Raw genomic sequence first — 16,374 nt, 5'->3', positions numbered from 1 at the left:
TGTAGCTTTGGTTACTTAGGTCTTCCTCAGTGTAGCTGTCACACTCTTGTTTTCCTGGATTCTACAGGTGTGAATGCAGCTTGCTTCACTGGCCTCATCATTATTAATGAGGAAAAACAAGAAACTACACAGAAATCATAAAGAGATGGAAACTATTTCAAGATGTGCTTGTAGTAACAAGCATTATATTCTCCTCCTGTCCTCCATACCTAAACCAGCTCATTTTTGGGCTTTGATCTATCTTCAAAGTTTTGTCTCATGAGTGAAGGGTAGGTTTAGTAGGAAGATTAATTAATCTGAGAAACAGACAGTTCTAACTTTTTAATTTCTGAGGTTGAAGCCCTGAATCTTTCAGCTCTATAGCTTGTTTTAATTCACCTAGAGTGTATCTCAGCCAACAACCACTGAAAAAAATGCAACATAAATGATATTTTCCTTTATAAGTGACAGACTTGGTTGAACACTCAAATGTTGCAATTTGTACCCCTTATGAAATTACAGTTGTGTTTATAGCATGTTTATAATATTCTTTAATTAAAAGAGCATTACTCATTGGTAGTCATTATATAAACTGATAAATGAAAACGTGAACATTATCCAAGAGACTTTGATTTGGCTGTGCTGTGCACACCTTTTATCATGCTGAAACATGCTTTACCTCCTTTGTGGTGCTTGGTACCTGGTAGAGTTGCTCTTCAAGAAATCCTGCAACCATTTAACATTCCTTTATTTTCATCTTTTAATGCATGCTTTAATGTTCTATTTATGTCTTCCAAATTGAATGTGGAAGTATAAACTTTGTTTTTATAAAATACTTACCACTATCATATTTTAGTTTGAGGATACTCATAAAATAACCTTTACAGCAGCCTTGTAAGGTAAAGGAGATAATTAGATAGAAATAAAGCTCATAAAGGTTAGGGAAAAAACACCTGCAGTGCTGTTAAATTTGGATTAATGAATGTTAATTTTGGATTACTGCACTGAAGTATCTGCAGCCTGATGCTTGCACTGGTTTTTACAGAAGTTTGTCTTCAAAGATTTATACAGGCATTTACTCATCTATTTACACCACCTCTGGGAGTTAGGTAAGCCTGTTTCTCCCACTGGGGATAATCTTAGTCTGACAGGTCAATGTTCAGTCATAGTTAAAAAAAAAAGTTTTTCTTATGTCTTCTGTCAGATCAGGCAGGTAGAATGGGTTTGTTCCATAAGAAATGGATTGACAAACCTCTAAGTACCAAACTCCTTGCAGTCATTGCCAATCTAAAAGGTGTTTTGATGGAGTTGTTGTTTTTGCCTGTGGGCCTGCAGATGAAAATAAATTGAAGAAATAGCTGCCTTGATCTGATTGGAGATTTGCTGCTCTGGAAAGTTTTGTTGGTTGTCAGGAGTGCATGAAGAGGAGGCTCCAAGTTCATAACTCTTCAACAATTGGTCTATAGCAAGATTCTTGAGAAAAACAGTGATCTCTAGTAGCAGCTTTCTTGGAGCTACAATTCAGCTGTACCTCAATAGACTTTTACAAGTATATGGAAATACCTGATTTCAGGCATTTCAGATTTCAAGTTAATGAATTGTGTTGATATAACACAAAACAAGGAAAAGTATTTATGGCAGTTTTGTGTTTTGCTCAAGAAAGGAGTAATTGTTTATAAATAAGGTGGACTCAAACTTTTGCTGAAACTTTTTGAGGATTAGAATCCAACTCAGATTTGGAATTCCTGCAAGTCTCCTCCATGAAACCTAAACAAATAACCCTTTTTCAAGCCAGTTGTTCCTGCTAACTGTCCCCACCCCCATTTTCTGATCTTTTTTGTGGTGGGAGTAGGCTTGCAGGCTTAGGAAAAGAGGAGAGCCCAAATGCTTTGTAGCTGTGGCTTAGATAGAATACAAAGCAAAGCTAAGGGAGTGTTCAGTCTTAGCACTGACAAGGAGGAAGGGTTTTACTTGCACCATTTTTGCCAATCAGTTTCTTTGTCTTCCCTGGTGCTCCCACATCTTACTCTATGTTTGGAATTGCCAGGCTTTCCACTTAAGCATGGAAAAATGGGAACACTGAGCACCAGGCATTGCTGTATTTCCTGAGCTGGTGGAGGGTGTCCCCTCTCAGCTCATCTGTGCACCCACTGAACTGGCTTTAGGCACATAAAGATGTTCAGGGACCTCACTCCCCACTCCCCAGGTTTTGGTTTCAGATCATTTTCTTAAAGAGGGAAGCAAGCAGGGGACATGGCTCTTTTTAGCAACCCTCTCATGTAAGAAAATGTTAGGCTCTGCAGAACTGGAATGCCAGCAGACACTAGAAAGCTTTCTTCTTTTCTCAGAGTAGGTTTTTACTAGAGTGAGGTGTAGCACAGGTGAATCCTAGGAATGTTTGAAATGTGCAATTGAACACAAAAGTCTTGCCCAGTGAAGAGTGCTGCCCAGTCAGGTTCTGGAGGAAATCAAATTTCTTTTGGCCTGCTTCAAAGCACATTAAGACCACATGCTGTGCATTATTGGTGCATGTTTTGTTGACCCCAGTATGAAACACGTTGCTGAGCATTTGTCAATCAATAGCTGAATGCAGACTGGCCTCCCTAGTTTCACTCAAGTCTGAAGGATTCTGTGCAACTAATTGAATACACTGAATGTGCAGAATTGCAGCATTTCAGGTCACACTCTAAAATTTTAAGGGTTTAGACTAATTACAGGAGCTCTGAAAATCTCCAATTAAAATTTGGTAGCAGTAAAAGATGCATTACAGGCCCTCCACAGTGCTTTCTGAATTCACCAGTAACTATAAGGCACTTCAGTAACTTTATAGGCTGCACATAACAGTGCTGTGTTACAGACCTGAAATTCTTGTTTAATGGTGGTTGGATTTTATTCTTGTTTCTAGTTTTGGTGCTTTATTTTTATTGACATTATGGCAAATAATATCTAAATTTCAGAATTTTTGACTGAACCACTATGACTAGGAGTTATTTTTCATTAGCTGACTTAGTTCTCATGGCTGATTTGTCTTTTGTGTTCATCTCTTTTCATTATATAGGTTTTTTTTGTTTTTCCTTCCTGGTGTCCCCTGAATTGTTTCTTCAGTCCCTTTAGCATGGCATTCATATGCAGGTTTGCTCCTGCAATTTCTTTTCTTCTAGGAAAAAATCCAAGCTCAATTGCCATCTGATACTTAGTTTTGCTGTGACAGACTCCCCTTCCACAACCCACAACAGTGGTTTTGCTGTTTTTGACATTGTTTCATTTGAGAAGAATGAGTTAATAACTATTTTTGACTTCCAAATTATATTGAACTAAAAGCCCTCAAGCCATGCAGTGTTTGGCCTATACACTCTTAGGATATCTTTTCTGTGAGCACCATATTTCACTGTTTTACATTTATTAGAGAGGGAACCTTATCTGTACCAAATATTTTTTTTTTTTGTAAGCAGGACTGTAATATCCTAACATAATGGAGAATTTTGGAAATGAAAGAAATTAAAATGCTATTTATTTGTGCTAATTCTTGTTATCTCTTACATTATTTGTAAACCTACCAAACTTTTTTTAGTTCTTCTAGAGCCCTTTTGAATATAATTTTTCCTTTCCACCGCTCTAGGAAGAACTCTGCTACAATTCCTAGCAGTAAATTGGCTTTGTGCATTACTAAAGTTATGTGATGTTACACATTCTTTTTCTGCATTAAATGCCATAGGAAAGGTGTCTCTTTTTTTTATACATGCTTATACTTCTAGTAGTCTACCTATGGTTTTTTTCTCAGTTGTAAAGGCTTGATCATATTAATCATAAACAAACTGTGGATTTTTGTCCTTTGACCAAACAGGAATTTCCCCACCTTGAGAAATGTATTTATCCACTGCAATCACATGATCCTTTTTCTTGTGATTTGGATATCAGCTCTGGCATTCTGATTACAGATAGCCTCATACAGTGCACTTTTTGGTCACACTTATGGATGTCCTCCTTAAATTTTGAGGAACTCCCTGTAGGTGTTGCTGTGTTCCTGAGACCTGACTTGGTAGAAACATCGTTCCCATTGCGTGTGTTGAACACACAAGTTGTGCTTTGGTTTTCATCCAAGGACTTGGGAGTCCCTGGCTTATGCACAGTGGAAAAACATTTAGCATGGAGTCTGTCTCATCCAGGTCCTTTATTACAAGACTGATGTGCTTTGCATCTAATTTTCTGGCATGAGTCAGTAAATGTAGTATAGGTGTGTGCTGGCATAAGTTTTAGGAGAATTGGTTCATGCCACCTACTTATACAGCTTGTGTTTTTCTGTGGTGAGGCTGGTAAACTCCCACTCTTCACATTGGTCTTTTTTCAGACAGTAATCAAAGTTGTGGCTGTTTGGATTACTACAGAGGTATATAGTATTTCTAGGGTATTTGTTATTAGGTGGTTTTCTAATTATTTTCTAATTGTTACCCCAAGTTCTGCATTCAGTTCAGTAACATTTATGCACATTTAGAGTTAAACACATATTTCAGTGCTTTTACAAACTATGATAAACTTCTGTTATTACCTGACACTAGTGTCTTACTGCTTGTATCAAATAAATCATTCACAAAAGAAGAAAAAATAAATTAAATCACAGATCCCTTGACATCAGTCTTTAATGAGGGCACCTCTTAATCATAAGATATAAAAATGCCCAAGAAAATAAAGAGCTACTTGCCAGAATCAAAGAAGCAAGATTTTCTGAGTTAGTCTAATTTTAAAAGCATAAAACATATATATAGGAACTGTTTTTCTTTCTTCTTTGCTAATGATGTTTATTAGACCATAGTATTACCTGTATCATATTTATATCTGGTCATGTTCTTTCTTCACAGCTTTATTCAACCTTATACCAGTGGGGCTTCGAGTTGTCGCTATCCAGGGTGTAAAGACTGGGTTGTATATAGCCCTAAATGGAGAAGGTTTCCTCTACACATCAGTAAGTATGCTGAACTCTGTTTGGAAGGCACAGCTGAAGTTGGAAGCCACACAGGAATGAGATGTGTCCACTTTTGAAAAGTCCTGTAATGTCTGTCTTTGCACGCACCATGAATATGTGTGGCATTATCTATGAATGGGACACAGTAGAAATTACTGTGTACTACATAGGAAAGTCTGAATGTTAAGAATCCTAAAAAAACATATCATAGAGCTCTTTTCCTGGCAGGCTGTAGTGGTAGTGTCATATTCCACAAATATTATAATTTTCAGTTCTTCAAAAATTTTAAATGGAGACCTGCAATTATTTTCTTAGTGATTTGTTGATCAGAATCCAAAAACCACTCCAACCTTTATTTTTCTTGATAAGACTTATGAGTGCAGCTTCCATTTAAAAGGTCATTAACAACCTTTTGGTTTACCACCATAGTCTTGTAACTGTATGCATGTGTTATTGACTTTTTATATCAGATATAAGGAAAATAAACAAATCTGTGAGGATCTATTACTTTTGTAGAATGATTGAAGTTTAAAAAAGCATTTTGAGTTACAAAGAAGACTGCTGCATAAAGTGACTGGAAAGACCTCAGATTGTTTATGATATTTCAAATGATTTGATGCTAATCACTCAGTGTGTTGTGAATATAAAATTCCTCAGTTTTGTATAAATTTAGGATCTTAACTTCCTTTGAAAGGCAAACAAACTTTAATGGGAGCAGGCAGTTCTGTCAGGTATTAATAAGGTGACTTAAAGGATTTTTCATTACTATGTTTTTATTGACATCTGTGTTAAATTTATTTGCATAGTGCTTTTTCCATTTTTTGCATCACATGGTTCTTAATTCCCAACTGAGTTACAATACACTGCTTTGTTTTCAATGTCCATTGAAAGGAAATTGGAAAGATTAAGTTTCTGATGCCCTGAGGGAAAGTATTCTGTTTCTTTCAAACATACAATTGTCTTGCAAAAGCTAATTAGGAAGAAAAAATGGAACTAATCTTGAATGCCAATGTCAAGACAAAGAGAAAATTCCTCCTCATAAAATGCCTGCTGGAGACTCTGGCAGTATCATCTACATTTTTTTACATCTGTTCAAAATAAAAATTCTATTACAGGAAAACACGTAATATTTGCTATCAGAAGAAACTTGAAGTAAAAACCTAGAGCTACTAGAGAAAATGAATTACTGAATTTCCAGTTCCATCGCATTGTGGGGGAGTTAATTTCTGGATCATGGCATGAAGAGCATTTTTTTTGTGTGTTGGCACAGTGAAGAGTACATTCTTGCCCAGCACTGTTTCTGGAGTGAGTTCTCTGTCCTGCAGAAAGAAACTCAAATTTCAGAAGATGTACTGTTTCCTGATGGTTAATTTTGCAGGTGGACCACACTTAAAAATTGTGGTAGGCACTGTTTTTATGTATTATTTTGGAAATGATTCGAGTTAAGTGAGGCAAGGAAATGAGTGTTTTTATAATGTAATGCTTACTCTTCCTTGTGCAGAGAATGAAAGGTGAGTGGTCCATTAAATGATAATTTGACACATTAGAAAACACAGTGGAAGACTTTATGTCTGTGAAAAGATTTTCAACTTAAACTTTTGTCAAGTGCAAAAATAATAACATTTGAGAAAAAATTTAAAGGCAGTGGTTTCAAAACATCAGTGCATTAAAAGAGGTTTGTTTGTTTCATGTTAATGTAGTGACAGCACTGGTTTTACATTTTTGTCTCAGCAATTGCCTGCTTTCACCTTAAAGACTAATGCATCTGAGTATAAAATGACAAAGCATCAGAGAGAAGTCTGTCTTCTCCTGAGGATGAAGATGAAGAAATAGTGTATGCAGACTTATATATCACCATTTGTAGAAAAGTGTTTTTAACCTTTCACTTTCTGTTACTGTCTTGGTGGACTTTTGGAGTCTATTTCACATCTGTGTATCTGTTGCACCTAAATGCAGAAGTTCTGTATTTCATGTCACATGTTTTCCCCTTGGCTATTTAAGGGAGAATGGGAGAAGAAAGTTGTCCAAGTCTGAACTGCCACCACTGAAAAAGACTGCTGATAATGGGAATGATAGTTAAAATGCACATATATTTATATTTATTACCAATTTCTTATAAAGATTTTAAAAATGGAAGCATACCCTGTATACTAAGTAGCATTTTTAGTCTAAGTTGAGACTGAAGTTCTGCATAGTCCTTCTCCACACAATAGCTCAATGTCCCTTCTTCCCATCACATTCATATTCACAGTATATGAAACCTATATCTTGTGAGAATACCTTACATGCTGATGTCTCTCTTCAGAGAATGAAGGCCCCAACTCAATTATTTTATCATAAGTTTCACATCACATTGACTAATTAAGCAACAGCACTGACAGGAAAGGTATTATGTGTGAAGCTCCTGTGTGTTCTTTAAGAAGAAAATGAAGGTACAGTGACAGATTAATTTTGCATACAAATTATCAATTGAAAATTTTAATTGTTTTTTGCCTTTTTAAAATCCTTTTTTATTGGTTGTTTGCTTCAGTTTAAGAGTTACTCTTTTTTCCCCCTTTATTCTGTCATATTTAAGATTTTTTCAACTATTTCTCAGAATTAGAACTAGAAAAATGTGCAGAAACTTCATAGAAGAGTGTTATGTCAGTATTTATTGGAATAGAAACAGGAGGGAACAGCAAATTGTGTAGGAATATCAGCCTCAAGGGCTTTTCATACCTATTTTGCCTGCTGCAACAATTGAGATTTGTGTTCTGTCCATTGAGATTTGATTGAGCCAGGGTCTCTAAAATACACTATCAAAGTCTTGTCTAGTAAAGGAGAAGAAGAATCTTTGGAGTTTGATAGGGTTTTTCAAAATTTCTGAGAGAAATTTTCCAATTTTTTTTACAAAATCATAACCTGATTTTTTCTATGCATTTAAAGTAATTATTGTAATACCATAATTAATTATTTTCTATAATATGAAATATGAGAAAAAGAGCCTTTTCATGTTGTGTTTTTTCTTATTCTTTTAAGGGTTAGCTCACTTAAAGGCTATTCATAAAGCTCAGCTATTTTGAAGCTTTGGATTGCTGTGTCCAATTTTATTTCTTAGTGTGTGTATCTTTGTATGTACTTATATCTGTATATCAATATATATCTAGTCATAAATAGGATATATTTACCTACTGGCAGCTTCCCAGTTCTACATGTAGGTTAGTGATCAATGAGAATTATAAAAGTGAGTAGAAATTTATTTTAGATGCTTTAATGAACAGTGAATAATTTAGTATTTATGACTGTCTAAACAACTGTGAAAACTAGTTGGAGAATCTGGATTTTTTCATGAAGACCTATCTCAGTTACTAGCAAGGATTTTAAAATAGTAGTTATGTTCATATATTAAAGTCAAAACTTATGCCTTATTCCTTTCTTCCTTCTGAAAAGGTGAGCAAGATGAGGTTTCATTTCCAGGTTTTGTATTCTCAAAATCAAAAGGAATGAAACTGGTGCCATGCACTGAAAAAGGGAGCACAGGGATTCTCCATGGGGAACAGGCATTGCCTGCAGCAGGAAGGTGGCAGTGCAGTTCTTGGCTGAAGCTTTGTTGGGTTTGATGTTAATTTTGATCAACTCCCTTTGCAAGTGGTTCATTAGTTCAGCTTCCAGGGGGCTGCAGGTTTTGGTTTGCTTCTAGGATTTCCTGCTACCTTAGCAGGATGAATTCAGAGGTAAAAATTACAATATTTAGTCCATTTTGTCATTCCAATTTCCCTGTGATGAGGATATGAGTCTTTTGGGTTTACATCAATGGATTTTTCTCCAGAATTATTTGATATATCTGGAGTGTTTGGAAGGGCTCCTGGTTCTTTTTTTTCATCATAGGATCACTTTGACATGGTACTGCCTGTATTTGATGGATAGCAGAGTAAGAGAAAATGGAAAATCCAAAGTGTAGACAAGGAAAAATCCTGTCTAGTACATCTTAACCTGCTTGTGTTTTCATCTTTGTGTTTCTTCTGCCAATTTTCTGAGACCAGAGACGTGGACTAAACCAGAAAGGAAAGGGTATATCTGTGATATTGCCCAGCAGCAGATATCAAAGTCATAGGAATTCACTGCATGGTTTCTTAGCAAGGCTGATGCTTTAAAAGATGCCTGAGCCTGCAGGGCCAGGTCTGACCTCCCTGGTCCCTTCTTCCACCTCTGTGCACTGTGGCTCCAGAAACCTCTTCTGTAAACGGGGTAGTGGGAACCTCACTGGAAGGATGCAGAAAGTACTGGAGAGACATGGCTGCGTGTCTTGGTGGTTTTACCAACTTTTTGTAAAGTATTTCAGAATTAGGAATGTCACTCTACTCAACAGTTTAATCTTGTGAGGTGGGGGTTTGTTTTTTTGATCTGCCACAGTACACAGTGTTGAGGGTGTTGGTTGGGGCAGAGTTTTTGTTGCAGTAAGATATCAGTCTGTGTCACAGCCTTCATGAAAGAGAGAGAACATCAATATCTGTTGCTGAGCAGTGTATTTGTTCTATCACTCCAGCAACTCTCACCTGAAAAAAAAGCCTTTGAGGATTTCTCCTGACATTTCAACAGCTTCCCAATGCCATTATTTCTGCCACTTCTTTAAGCCCACATAATTGACCTATCTGAGGAGAACAAAATTCAGCCTCAAGGAAGAACATAGGAGCACCTTCAGTGAAGCCTGGAAAAGAGTGAGAACTGAAGTAGTCTGTATTTCTAATATTCAAATCAAAGTCAAATGAAAAATAAATTTTGTCTAGCTTCTCATAGAGCCTCACTTTGTGCTTTGGAATAGCAAAGCTTAGTACTTTGAAGGTTCAAAGGTGCATAAAACAGAGCAGAACGGAGTTTAAATTAGGCAAAAACAAAGAGGAAATGTGTTTTCAAATTTTAAATTTTTTACAAGAATAATAAAAAAGGGGTTAATGTTGACATCAGGTCAACATTGCTGCAACAGTAGTTGACCTGTGTTGTGGCAAAGATCATTCTCCACCTTGCAAAGTATTGTAGAAATAGTTGGGAATATATCTGTTTGGAGAAAAGGTAACAAATGGAGCTTGCTCTGTGATTTAAAAGCATTTATCTCTAGTGGTCAACAGTATGCTGAATGTCTGAAAAGGGTAAATCTCACTGCTCTTGAGGTATCTGTGGTTTTGTAAATGTAAGCACATCAGAGTGGAGTATCTTATAGTATTGTGATCAATGGAAAACATTATTTTCCTTCTTATGTCAGATTTGTGCTTTAGGGTGTCAACCTGCTCCCACACATTTATCTTCCAGCACAGGCTTTACTAAGAAAAGGATAAGACCTTATTTCTCTTGTCATTATCTGTATCTTGGAAGTATTCTGGCTCACTTTGGAGAGAGGAAAATGAGCATTTTTAATTTGAAAATCACAGCTTCTGGTAAGGACTTTGGAAAACTTATTCTGTGATATCTTTAAGAGCATAAAGGCATGGACCTTGTGCAAAGTCCCTTATTTCAAGGGCTTACCACTAAAGTACTTCCTTATATATGTATACCATTTTTGCATTTCCAGTTCTTTTTTTATTCAATCTGGGATGAGTTAGGAAATTACCTACATTTGCTTCATATTAAAAAATTATTTTTTTTAGAGGGATACAGCCTGTTTCAGGGCTGTGTTCCTCTGTAAACTGAGCTGCAGCTCTCAAAAGGTAAACAAGTTCAGCATGTTCCAGCAGTTGAAATACACTGACAGGAAGGAGGAAAACATCTGCATGGTTTATGCTTATTTATATCTGTTTTTGGAGGTAGATAATTTGTCTCTCAGGTTGCCTTCCAAAAATAAATGGAGAAAATTTCTAATGAATTTATTTATTCCATGGTAGCACTTAAGGAACAACTGATAACATAGCCCTGCTGTATTTCACAAAAGAGTGTCAGGTGTCCCTGCTACAGCAAGTAGTAGAAAAGGGGTACAAAATACATACTAAGTCCATGACTTTTTTTCAGGAGGTTAGGTTTTCAGTACAGTTTTGATTGAATGTGCTGAAGCTGATGCTTTCACCCATAAGATAAGGTAAAAAATGGAGGCATGCAGAGACACTCGAGAGTTTGATAAGGCAGGAGAGAAGTGAGAAGGGAAGAGATGAATGGAATGAAGCTGACATGAGGAGACAGTGATAAGAAGGGATATAAGAAAGTGGATAAATAGCACAGTGGAGCAGAACAGTGTTGTAGAAAACTCTGTAATGATATCATCATTGTAGAAATGTTTAGGATAATACCACTATTGTTCAAGTCTCATGCTTACATTGATTACTACCTGTCTGAGATTTTCACACCCACAAATGGCTGCTATTTGAACTACTGCTCATAAACCATATGTTTAATGAAAAATGCTACTTTGAATATATAAGGATACAGGATTTCAGTGTGGCTTCTTAATCTATGCCCATAGTTTCCTCCAGGAATTTGAATGTTGTACTGGGGGTAATTATAGAACTTGACTCAAAACTTGCAGCACTGTTTCTTGCCACTTAAACCAAATATGTATGTCTTGTTTGTTTTCATTAATGTCTGCAATATTAGGATCTAGTTGAATTTTTATCTGTTATAAACAGTCTAATATTTGCTTAAATTATTTATTTTCCTTTCTGATGTATATTTCTCGTATTCCTGTGCAAAAAATCTCTTACTATATGTGTTCTTTCTCCCTGGAAAGTATATAAGTGCTCCAAGATTAAAAGTTGCTCTTCCAAACTTGGCAAAGCATGGACAGTCACAGAGTCTGCAGCTGCAGCTGGATTCTTTTTTTTTTTTTCAATAATTGTATGACAAGGAATAGTAGCTGTAGGCAGGTATTCTAAAATGAGGTAATCTAGTGTCATGCTTCAGGAATTAGGATGACTGCCACAAAGGAATGCCTTCCTCAATGTACAGCATCATAATGTGAGTTGCTCTGAAGGAGGTTTGTCTCTGGACTGTTGTGCAATGGTCACAGCTAAAGGCTGAGCACAGGCTTGATGGACCAGCAGCTTAATCAAGTCTGTCAAATTTCTGCTTCTGGCAATCCTGTCTCTCATGGTAACATCCCTGTATTTTTGGCCAATGTTTGTTTTGTTGCATAAATACAACTACACTCTTCTGGATGTTTCTTTATGCTCTGCTTTATTGCTCTTAGAAATTTGGGGCTGTCTGCAATCTGAACTGTTGAATTCATCTCACTCTCTGTTGTATACCACTCTTGCCTTCTGTTTGCTTGCTTCTCTTCTAATTGTCACTTCCCAAGCAAAAAGGATCATGCTTGAAATTTCTAATTTTCCATTCATTACTGTTTAATCTTACTCATTAATTTTATCCAAGTAAGGAAAGAGGCTACCAAGGACTTGGAATCTCTCAAATTTTAGACAATTATCAAAAACATGTTTCCAAAACAATCTCCTACTACTTCTTTCCATTAATGGTTGATGAATAGTGAAAATATTAAAGACAATTTTGGAGGATTCTATGCTAAATTGTAATCCACTTCTTACAGTGTAGAAGAGACTTCGTATTGCATCATCAAGAAGTATAGTTAAGAAAAAACCCAACTTTCTGTGAAGTAGAACACTTAGACACGTGTGGTGCATAGTAACTGCATAGTTAATGTATCATCTGTTATTCAGGGCTCTTTCCAAAAGATACATGTCTAGATATAGAGATAGATGAACAGAAATTAAGTAAGAACCTTCAAGTATATAGTCTGTTTTCAAAAGAATGTTTCTGTTTGCCTGAAGAATTACTTCAGCCAGGCAAAAATTTGCTTTTATTATGTGAAAAAAATCCACAGTACCTTGCAGAAATGAAATAGTCAAATGCGTATTTTGTGGTTTTTAAAAAAAAAAAAAAAATCTCTAAAAACTTTAAATACCTTTATAAGAATATTCAGTTTATGTTTGATAATATCAAGGAAAAAGATGAGAATGATATTTACCTAGGTAATTAAAGAAAATTATGCAAATATCCTATAATTTCAGGGAACTTTCAAAAGTGCTCCTCATCTCCTATAATAAGATGGTCTGGCCTCAATATATGTGTATTAAATTATCATCATATCTTTACAACATAATTTAGTATCATATATAGTCCTTATGATTAGAATTCAAAAGAAGGATGTTATATCTAAAATGTTATTATAGTGTTCCACTGTATACAACAGAGCTTTGTATAAAAATTACAGTTCTGTAAATATTTATAGATAAAAGCTATAGATGAATTTGGTATTAGTGTTTTATAGGTAAATGACTGATTTATACACAATATCTGTTGCAGTTCTGTAACAGGTTGATTTTTAGGGGTTTTATTTCACCATGTTATGTTGGACATTTATTTTCTTGTTGTAGAATATTCTTTTTCTTCATTTGAATAGACAAATGTGTGGCTAAGACTAGTGAATGATGGTCAGGGATAAATTTATATGCCCTGTAATTTTCCCATATGCCAAGTCTCCCTGTGGAAAAATTTGGGATGTTTCTGTTTCTAAGGCAGCTTTAGCCATAGGCTGGATCCTGTATGGAATCTTGACCATCTGGGTAGGTCCATGGAAGTGCTGATTCTGCATGTCCTGGCTAATGACCCTTGCCTTGGCCTCTCTTGTTAATCTGGGACCTGCCTGCGGGTGTTCCCAGTCCCCTCTCATGTGTGCATGCTGCAGGGGACAGGGCTGCTTCCACCTCCTTTCCCCATGGGATTTTCTGTCTCCAGGGACAAGATCTTGTGTGCAGCTTTGCAGACCTGTGACAGTCTGTGGGTGAGTGTGTCCACAGAAAAGGCTGGGATTATCCCTGAAGCCTTGTCATTCCCAGGGAGCTAAACCTCTGAAAGGAAAACTAAAGACCGCATTTTGTTTCCCTTGAGGTAAATTTGTAGCTAACTATTTGTTGATTAGAGATCATTTGCAATGTAAATAAGTGTGTCAACGCTGATTTTTGTCTATACAAAACTGGCTGGGAAAACAAGTGTCCAGTCCAGCAATTTGTACGTAGCTAGCTAACATCAAGTCTTGATTTCCCTCTTGGTTTGTCAGCTTCCTCAATCCTCCACTTTACCTGCTGGCAACTTTCCCTAACAGAGTTCCTTGGTGTATTCCTGTGGATAGGGCATGATTATATATGCTCATTATGTTCATTTAGACAAATATCATGGATCTTCATTCCCACACAGGGCCAGGAATTGAATAGGATGTGACTCTTTCCTGCCTTCTCCTCTTTCCCATTTGGGACACCATTCAGTCAGAGGCAGTTTTAGGTGGAAGCAGACATCCCAAAGGAAAGCATGAGGTTCCTTTGTCTTGTTACTTGACCAGGCACTAGTTGTGGCATCAGAATAGCTCCTAGCAGTGGTGGGACGTTTTCTGCCCACAGTTTAGTGTAATTAAAAATCCCAATTTTAAATTTCTGAAATACTGCCTGAATATTGAAGGGCTCTGAAATTTTTAGGAGTACTGAGTGTTGGCCCAGTTCTGATGCTAGTTACAATTGCTGGTCTCATAGGTATCAGGCTTGGCATAACAGAGGATTTTCAGAAATCCCTCTTGGAAGGTTAAACTGGTGAGTTTGTGTTCAGTGTTTATTCAGCATATTCTATGCACTGTCAGATGAGAAGCTCTCTTGAGTGATTCCTCTTGATTTGACAATGAGTCTTGTTTTTTAGCAGACTACAAATACAGCCTTGGGGACAATATTTTCTCTCCCCGAGGGTGTCTCACAAGGAATTGTAAATCTGTAGAAAAATCAGCAGTCAAACCTGAATTTCACTGCAGCAAAAACATTGGAGTAGGGGTGAGCAGACAAGTCACCCCATTGTGTTTGAATTCAGATGTGAATCATCTCTACATTCTGTTCTCCTGATATATTTGTCACTAAGCATTTTGTAATAAAAAGTGACATGATGATGCCACTACCTGGAAAACCATGAACACCTGGTCTTTAGATAGGATTTGTGGGAAAAGCTTGTACTTTGAGTAAGTGGAACAAAAACCTGAAGACTTAATTCCTCTGTGCACCCATGGCTTTCTTTTTCCAATAGCATGTCATGCTATGGAAGGCTTTGGCTTATTAACAGACTGATACGATTTTTTAGCATTACCAGACATTTCCATGGTATTACTTAATCTTTAGTGTGATTGTGTCTGCAAAACTGAAAACAATGTTTCAACATGAAAATGAAATACTTTTGTGACTCCACAGATGTACAGAGCTAAAGACCCAAAGTTTTCCACAAAAGAGATGTGATTGCCTAATTCACCATGGAATTGTTTACTTACTGCAGAATTGCCTAACGGCTGGTGAATTTTAAAAAGATAGAGACAGGGCTTTATACCACAGGCACAAAACAAAATACAGCCAACATTTCAAAAGTATAATATGTTCTCTTTTTCATGTCCCTCTTGGCCAGCATGTGAGTTCCATGTTGTGACTGATGTCCCCTAAGCAGTTGTACTCTTTCACATTGCTGTTCGGGCTACAGGCCAAAAATTAGCACAGCCCAGATCATCAGCAAAGAGAATAATATTATGAAAAGATCACTCTTAAAAGTAGGTTAGATGATGTTAGGAATATGTAGAGGTATAAGGTTTTTTAAATCTATATGTCAAGTATTGCTACTATTTCTCACCCCAGTGTTTTGTATTACTGGATGAGTATGGCTTTATTAAAAAAAAAAAAAAAAGTTCTTATAAAATTTTAAATAAAAAGTTGACCTGCTTGGTATTAACTACATTCCAGAATTCTGGTTGGTATTTTTTTCTTTACCCTGGAATGGGTTTGTGTGTTCCCTGCCAAGGGAAGTACAAAATACCTGTTAGAGTGATAATGAGAGAATAACCTTGTCAGACAAAAGAGCAAAGTATAATTAATACAGGACCATCTGAAAACACAATCTCTGTAGAGATATTTTTGTTTTTACAATGGCATAGAATGACTTTTAGATTTGGTAGCAGTTCTTCCATTTGTTTCAGTGGAATCTGAAGCTGTTGATTTATACTTCAGCAGGTACTGGCAGGATTTTTTAAAGTGTAAGCAGCATTCTCATTCAGCTTGTTGAACAGAATATATCAGGGAGAATACCTTCATTTTATTCAGTACACAAATGCTGTTAGTAGAAATGCATTTTTAATTTCAGCCTGCTTTCAACCTTGTACTTTCTTCTTTCCCTCCCCCCACCCCTTTTTTCTCTGGATAACTTCTTTTAAGGGTTGAGGTAACATAGAAAGAGGCAGTATTTAATATTCTGTTTCAACATTTACTTCATGAGTATGACCAAGTTGACTATTTTCTTCTTGACATTTGAAGATCAGGAGTGTGCCCTTGTCTCTTCATTTTCAAGTATCTATTGGCACCAGCAGCAAAGGAGATGAAGGAATCAGCCTTTCAGGCATTGGAAGTGACAACTTCAGACAGCATCAGCTGAGGCTATTCTATCACCCA

The 16,374-nt window shown here is 36.5% G+C and overlaps 1 protein-coding gene across 4 annotated transcripts in view; it reads left to right on the top strand.

Moving 5' to 3' along the window:
- Positions 1-16,374, top strand: part of FGF14 (fibroblast growth factor 14) — a 372,210-nt gene that overhangs the window by 289,367 nt on the left and 66,469 nt on the right. For all 4 annotated transcript variants that reach the window (XM_056501017.1, XM_056501008.1, XM_056501024.1 and 1 more), the window contains one exon: positions 4,836-4,939. In XM_056501017.1, coding sequence (XP_056356992.1) covers positions 4,836-4,939 — 104 coding nt within the window. The remainder of the gene's footprint in view (positions 1-4,835; positions 4,940-16,374) is intronic.

Source organism: Oenanthe melanoleuca, chromosome 1 (genome assembly GCF_029582105.1).
Source record: "Oenanthe melanoleuca isolate GR-GAL-2019-014 chromosome 1, OMel1.0, whole genome shotgun sequence".
Lineage (NCBI taxonomy): Eukaryota > Metazoa > Chordata > Aves > Passeriformes > Muscicapidae > Oenanthe > Oenanthe melanoleuca.
The sequence above is the reverse complement of the archived record's forward strand: the minus strand, read 5'-3'. Positions and strand labels throughout refer to the sequence as shown.